The sequence below is a fragment of the Uloborus diversus genome, chromosome 3 (genome assembly GCF_026930045.1).
Source record: "Uloborus diversus isolate 005 chromosome 3, Udiv.v.3.1, whole genome shotgun sequence".
In the NCBI taxonomy this organism is placed as follows: domain Eukaryota; kingdom Metazoa; phylum Arthropoda; class Arachnida; order Araneae; family Uloboridae; genus Uloborus; species Uloborus diversus.
Window position 1 is genome coordinate 173,917,349 of NC_072733.1, and position 8,114 is coordinate 173,925,462.

The 8,114-nt window shown below is 31.5% G+C and overlaps 1 protein-coding gene across 1 annotated transcript; it reads left to right on the plus strand.

Moving 5' to 3' along the window:
- Positions 1–257: 257 nt before the first annotated feature.
- LOC129219440 (uncharacterized) lies at positions 258–7,701 on the plus strand. Its single transcript, XM_054853835.1, has 3 exons — positions 258–359; positions 2,084–2,322; positions 7,039–7,701. Exons 2-3 carry the CDS (start codon positions 2,112–2,114, stop codon positions 7,509–7,511), a joined length of 684 nt encoding a protein of 227 aa, XP_054709810.1. The 5' UTR covers positions 258–359; positions 2,084–2,111; the 3' UTR covers positions 7,512–7,701.
- Positions 7,702–8,114: the final 413 nt, after the last annotated feature.

Below are 8,114 nucleotides of genomic sequence, written 5' to 3' on the forward strand. Positions count from 1 at the left end.
ATCCGGTAACAACCTAATAAAATTTATGAAATGAAAATATTTTGATGATGGCATAAATGCCGTTAACCGCAGATTTGTTTCTTTTTCTTTTCTTTTATTTATTTTTTTCTCAGACAAACAAACAATGAAAATCAAGCGGAGCCAATTCGAACACTTTTTAACAGCTGATTTCAGTGCCACAATAATGGATAATCAGCTCGCCTCGCAACTCAGATGACGTAAAAATGAACCTTGGGATGACTTGGGATAGAAGAGTCCGACGGATTAATGACGCAACAGTTCTGTTTTGTTGTAGGATGTTTCTGCGATCAAAAGGAATAACGTGTTGTGGAGCTACGAAATAAGGAGCTCATCGGCTGGTAAGTAACAATTTTCATTCCAGTAATCGATCTTGGGTTTGAATCGCAAAAAAATGCTGTTGTATTGTAACCTACATGCCGGTAATTTGCTTCGTGCGTTTTAAATATTTTATGCTTCATTTTATTGGAAGCAATTCTTTTGGTCTACTTGTGATTTGTAAAGCCGTGTTGCTATGTGCACCCCTTACAATGACCTTTTAGTGAATTTTATTTGCCGTGCCAGCATTTCAGATTTATTTCAATCTCAGAGGTTAAAAAAGGATTTTGCATTACTTTTGTGAAGATAAACGTTATGATTAAGTCGTGGTCAATTTGTAGCTTCAACTTTTACAATGAAACTCCAATTTAAATTGTTTAGGTCATCATTATTTTGTGTATGTGAAGCTCAAGTTCAGACTTATTACTTTATTTGATACTGTTGATGAACTAAAAACATTTTTTTTTCTGTTAATAGTGCATTTGAAATAACCGTAATCCATTTGTTTCGAAGGTAAATAAAAGAAGCAAGATCCTTCTTAAAGTGAAAAATGGCTTGTGACAGCTAAAAAAAAAGCTGGACACTATTGCATCACTTTAATCACTTGTTTTTTGTTTGATTTATGTGTACACTCGCACTGTGCAAATAATGTACACAAACTATATGTATAGTGTGTATACTCTGTTTATATGTATATAACTGGTACAGCTTATTTTATGTGTGAAGATTTTGGAGATTTATGCTTAGCCTTGCATGGGTGACTTATATCCTAGCAGTAATAGTACAACAAGTGTTTTAAAGTTTATTGACATTCAAGACAGCACAAGAATTATATACAGCAGAAAGAAAGGAAATTATATACCCGGAGCACTGGTGGGAATCAAACCAGGACCTGGTGCTTAGAAGACAATGCTTTTGACACAGAGCCCTATGGGCCCTGATATGGCTTATATTGAATAAAGCTTAAAATTATTTATTTAACTTGCCACCAATCAGAAATTTTGATGAAAATTCCCAATTCAGAACATTATTTTGAAGTAAGATAATTAATAATAGTTTGGTCAAACCTTACCAAGCAGCATTGTGAAGGCTATGCAGATCTTCATCATTGCATTGTGATGCTGCCAGGTTAGGTTTGCCCTAACTATAAATGTATGTAGCTTGCAGCATCTATATTATTTGTTAATATTATGAAAGTTATATGAACAAATCCGGTTTTTTTTTGTTTTATATTTCAAGTAGCATTGTAATCTTTAATAAAATATTTTAATGAAACACAAGCCGAACATGATCCTACTTGAAAACGTTTGCAATCGTTTCATTGCTGCCTCAAATACTGTAAAAGGAATTAGGTCACTTTTTAAGAAATCTAAATTTTAAATTTCTAGAATTATTCTAAAACGTATTTGTTACACATATGATACTCTTGAAAATGGTGAAATGACACTTGCTCAATTACTCTCTTGTTTAATTAAGAAATATTCTATGTCATTTTTGAAAAATGAGCCTTTAAAGGTTTTTGTAAATTTTTGAAACATTCACAGATTTGTATTTTCGAAACAGGTTGATATTTTTCAAAATAATAAGTTATGTTTTCTGTGTCTATGAAAACTTACTTAATTTTATCATAATCTGAGAGTATATGAATAATTTTTGCTAAAAAGTGTTGATTTGTCACAGAATGGCCCTTTTCAGGATAAATAAAGCTGTATGTATTTGAAAATATATTAATTTATTGTTTTTCTAGATTTTTGCAGATTCATCAGTTGGCAAAAATGGAAGCAACTCCAGATGCTTCAGCCAGCGAGAATCGGAATAGAAAATTTGGACTTCCGAACTGGATGGTTAATAATATTGAACGACTGAATTTTGTTACCGATTTTGAGCAGTATGCTTGTAGCCCACCTGAGACAGAAGGATTTTTATCAGAGCATTCAGAACATTATGATGCACATTCCAGTTCGCCAGATGGTTTCTGTCCTGTAGGTCAGTACTATTTGTGTAGTTTATTTGTAACGTTTTGTACATCTAATTATCACGGAGCAAGAAAGAAAGTGTACATCAATTCCTGCTTGCAATCTTTACTCATTTTTTGTATTATTATAATCTTATAATATACGTTTAAAATTTTAAATATTAAACGAATATCTTTCAATCTGTGTATCTTACGACTTATTATCTTTTCGTAAATTTGAAGGGTTCTAAATTTTTTTTTTTTTTTCGAAATATGTAAAATTTAAAACTTCGCGCTTATTAAAGCCTGCATTTGTGCTTTGATGTTCATGTAAAATATACATTATTTAATGGTTCTTCATTGTACGTATTGATTATTTGCGATATTATATGAAACTTCTTTTCTTACCTATAGAAATAAATGTGGCCATATGATAATTTATAGGGGAGAAGGGCAATGACCTACAGGGTCTGGTGGGAGAAAGTGGTCATAAATTAAATAAAGAGCTAATATTCGAAACAAAAGAAAGAATTAGGGAAGGGGTTCTAGAATACCTCTGCTCAAGCAGCTAAGCTGAATTTATTTTATATAATATTTTAGAACAACTTAAGTAAGATGAAGTTAAGTGGTCATGAGATATCCTTCATCTAAAATCATTTAATTTTCATTTATAAGGTAAATATCAGTTAAATAATAAGTTTACTAACCATTTACTGTTTTTAAAGTAAACTGAGTTTAAATTTGATATAGCATGTCGATTGAATTAAAGCAAGATTGTAATGCTATAATATTTGAAGACAAATCATAGAATTCTTCTGCAACCACAGCTTTCAATTTATTCTAGAAGAATAATTTATGCCACTCCCTTACCCCTCCCCCAAGAAAATCATTAAAAAGTAGAAACTTAGAACTAAAAGTGTTTCACATACAGTGTTTTGAATAAACTAGCATTACTCGCATGCAACACCCGTGCTAAGAACTTAAAGGAAGTCTGTTGAACAAAAAAAATCCATACCCCCTACCCCCCTTCTGATCTTCAACTAAAATAAGTACACACCTTTTCAAAAGACCTATTAATGTTTCTTTGAAATTTAAAACAATTCGGCAAAACACATAAAAATATTAATAGTATCTTTAAAACTCAAAATAATCCTTCAACTACATAGTTCATCACTTAACGGGCCAAGCAAACACGCTACTGTAACCCTGCCCTTTAGCGAGTGAAGCAGTTTTTTCCCCCTGCAATTTAAAGTGTTTCATCAAATAAAGAATGCTATAATAAAAACATTATAAAGAAAAATCAGAATTGAATAATACGACAAATCAAATTAATTACTTAGATAAGTAACTATCTTCAACAATAAGAACAAAACAAACGTTGAAGAAATAAGGAAAACAAAACCCAATCCTACAAAATCAAATTATGTACCTGAACCTGGAAAAAAAACGCATTCAAAAATCTGTTTGCTGATCACAACAGCAAATCATGGGCATGGTTCCTCACAGCTATCGACACTGTCTGCCAGCGCCCTCTCAAAGAATTAACTTACCCCGCCATCTATTAAGAATTCATAGAACTAAGCAATTAAACATTTAATTTGCAATTACAAATATTTCGGTCAATCTGATTTTTAAAAAAAATAGCCTATAGCCTCAATAAATGGACTATTCAACGCAAAAAGAATTTTTGAATTCATATCAGTAGTTCCTGAGATTAGCGCGTCAAACAAACAAACCCTTCAGCTTTATAATATTAGTATAGATAGATTTTTTCCGTTTTCATACTATTTTTAATTGCTTCTACACTCCTATTAGTCATATATAGGCGTGATGTCATATAGCCTATAGCCTTCCTCGAATGAACTATTCAACACAAAAAGACTTTTTCAATTCAAGCCAGTAGTTCCTGAGATTAGCCCGTTCAAACAAACTCTTCAGCTTTATATTATTAGTTAATTATTAAGAAAAATAAGACAAGGATATTTATATACATACATATATTTTTTTTACAAATCATTTTTAGCATCGTTTAGGATTTTCTGTGAAAAGTACCCTTGAGATTTGCCTCATGGCTGATTCGAACCTACGCCCACTAGATCTTGACGCCAACACTTTCAGGTCGAACCACCGTGGCTACGCATATTCTGCATTCTGAGCATTTTGTGTTACAATGTAAGTTTTCCCGTTTTCATAACATTTTTTATTGATGCTCCGCTCGTATTAGTCATAGCGTGATGTTCTATAGCCTTTAGCCTTCCTCAATGAATGGGCCATTCAATGCAAAAAAAAAATTTCAATTTGAACCAGTAGTTCCTGAGATTAGCGCGTTCAAATAAACAAACTCTATAGATTTATATTATTAGTTTAAATAGATATAGCTTGATAATTTTTTTTCCCTTTGGTTTTTTTAAATAAGTAATATTTTTCGGAACTCTATTTGATTGCAATGTTTTCTTATGATGTAGCTTAGGTAGTTTAGACCATTATTCAGACGCTACCTTTATTATGTTCCCAAAGAAATAAACCATTGCAAATTATCACACCTTTCCTGATGGCATTGATGAAATCCAGGAGTGAAAAATAATGATTATAAGTCTTGGATAACACACTTTTGACCATAGTTGACCATCAAAAATATATTTAAATAAAGTAAAATTCTTCAAAAGAACTAGGTATGCTGAGCATTAAAAAAAATTAGTTATGGTTTTAGATTAATTGTTTTAACTAGGACCGCTTTACCCCACCCCAGATCATTAACACACATGAAGAAAAAAAAATGCTATTAAGCTGTTTAACTCATTTTTTTTTTCATCCTGAAATTCAGTGCAGCATATTCTTTATTAATATAATGCAAAATAAAAGCCAAAAAAAGAAAAAATGAAGTTTTAAAAGAAATTTTTGTATTCATTATTTACCAAAGTTGAAAAACCTGTATTTTGTGACCACTTTGCCCCACCAGACCCTACTCCTTTCACGGAAAAGGTAGAATTGATGTAAATAAAAGAATTTGCATTTGGTGTCAACAACCAAATGTTTAGCTTGAATGATACCAAATCTGTGCCAAGCAGACGGTGAATATTGGTTTACCTTCTTTTTATCCTAAAGGAAATCCCCCAAAAAAGACAAACCTTCTGGCAACCCTTTTGTTTACTTTCGGTCTACTTTTTGCTGAGCAGAATATAGGAAAGTTTTTAATATTTTGAATTTTATATCACCATAAAATTTTTAATGTTGAAGTTTTTTTTAAATAAAATTTTGAGCTACTTGTTGAGACATTAACGAAGAAGGTGAGAGATCTTCCGGGTAATCTTTCAAAATTATGTAACCTCACAATGTGCTTTTACACTACACTTGGTGACATTAGGGGAACAGAAAGGGTTCGAAGATCAAAATTTTGACAATTAGGTTCTAAGGATAAAATTTCAAATTGCACTCAAACTTGTTTTTGTGCTTTTTTTTTTTGCAAACTTTTTTGTGTGGGAAAATTTTTTTCAATTAGATTGGGACTCTGAGGTAGTATCTTCAAGTGACAGCAGAGGCTCCTTGATAGGATGTCACTGTCACCTCCCAAAAATTTTCTTATTCGAAAAATTTTGTCTGATAATTCAGCAATACTGTCATTATTCAGCAGAATTTGAAGCTCTATTCAGTAAAGTTATCATCATTTGGGGAAGTTTGGAGTTCCATTTGGCAAAATTATCATTATTCGGCAAAATTTGGAATTCAGTTCGGCAAAGTTATCATTTTTCGGTGAAATTTATAGATCCATTCAGCTAAATTATCATCATTTGGTGAAGTTTGGAGTTCTGTTTGACAAATCATCATTACACAAAATTTGGAGCTCTATTCTGCTAAATTTGGAGTTCCATTTGGCAAAGTTTGGAGTTCTTTTCAGCAAAATTTTGAGTTTTATTCGGCAAAGTGGGATTTTCCTCTCTCCCAGAAATGTAAGTTCGGGATATCCCTGAATGACCAAAGTGATCTTGAACGAGTTTATCACAAGTTGTGTGTTGTCAGAATAATAAGGATATAATGGTAATACGTTTTGAAAAGTTTTGCACGTGCAAAATAAGAACACATGTGAAGAAAATTGTTAAAATTATTCTTATCTGTATTTTATGAAACAGGTTCTAAGAGGTTTAGCGAGATTTCAAGTATTTGCAGTTCATTTCCTCCTAGTTATATCATAAGTTTTTGGTCTATTTTCCATGTGAGACCACATAAAAAAATTTTTTTGACTCTGTTACGAAAACTATTTTTTATAGATACTTGTGAGGTTCTGAACAATTTTTTTATGTGGTCCCTATCCACTGCACAAAAACAGGTTTGAGGCTGCACCACCCATTTCACCAGGGGAAAAACAAAAGGAGAGTTTTTTTCCTTGAAGGTAAATCTCTGGAGCCATTCCTAGCATGTGATCCTCTGAGAAAAGAAAGAATTTTTTTTTTTAATTGAAATAAAATATTATTGAATGCACTGTCCAATAAATTTTGTTAATTTCCACACCCCCTTTGTTTTCTGAACACAAAAATGCGCAACTTTTATTAAAACTACTTGGTATTCTATCAACTGGACTTTTTTTTTTAATTGTAGCATTCATTTGCTGATTATGTTTTATTTAATGTCTCTGAAATTGCACTGTTTTATTTATTGTTTGATTGAAATGATGCCTGATGATTTAATGATGATTATGAAATGATGCCTTTTAGTAATGTACATTTAAATTGAAATTCTACATTTTTTAATAGTTGAGCCAAGTGAATACAGTGAAAATACAGTAGCATTTCCTGCTGAAATAAAAAGTCCTGTTGAAATAAAGCATCCACAGCCCACGAGTCCAAGCTCAATTTCTCATTCTCCAAGCCAATATCATTCCATTTTGGATACTTTGAAGCATGAAGAACTTTTCTCATCACCGGATAGCACCCCTTGTGCCACGCCTGAACCATCACCTGCTCCTCGGAGAAGGATGAGTGGTCAGCAGGACACTGTTCGCTCTAATCCGGGACGATGGTTTTATCTTGGTTCTTATCCGAATCAAGATAAATCTATAAAAGGACAGTGCTTGAATGTCCAACGCAATAAAGAAAACAAAGATAAAAAAGTTGATAAATCTGACATTTCTATGAAACGAGAGGTTTCATTTCCACCAAAAAAAGATGGACTAAAGCTAATGATATCTAATTTTGACATTAATGCGGTCAGCCCCACGTCATGGTAATGAAAATGTATGAAAGATGCTCTCTCAAGTATTTAAGCATATTTTGATTTGAAACAACAATGCTATGATTAATACTCTGCTAATGCAATAAGGCTTAGAATTTTAATGCTATGATCTGTCTTCTTTTAAAAGTTTCCTTTACTTGTTTGTCTCTACTATAAGCTAAATCTTTGATATGCAAATTAGAGAAAAGCGCATGCATGTGTATATTTTGTAGAAATATAATTAAGGTGAAAACATGTTAACTAATAATATTTTACATGTTGATTTTCTTGAGAATTTATATTATTTGGTCAAAAACATTTTTAAAAGTTATTATTCTTTTTTGATTTATAAAATATGATTTTATCTACAAATTGTTTAAAGTATCACATTCATACCTTATAAAGTATATTTTTAAACTTTTAGAGTAACTCACAAGTTTTTAGTAGCAAATTTAAAAGAAGTAATACTAATAAAAAGTTTAATAAGAAATAATACAGCATTTGTGACTAATTAAATGTCGCAAATGTGCTTCAAAATGTGTATTTATGGTATAATCTTTTTGTTCTGAAAATTATACTCATTAATGTACTCCTCCCAGTTTTTTTCTTTAATTATATG

Excerpts from the sequence above, each read along its gene's own strand:
- LOC129219440 (XM_054853835.1), top strand. The coding sequence starts at position 2,112 with ATGGAAGCAACTCCAGATGCTTCAGCCAGCGAGAATCGGAATAGAAAA. Across the intron at positions 2,323-7,038 it reads AGATGGTTTCTGTCCTGTAG|TTGAGCCAAGTGAATACAGT; the intron begins GTCAGTACTATT and ends ATTTTTTAATAG.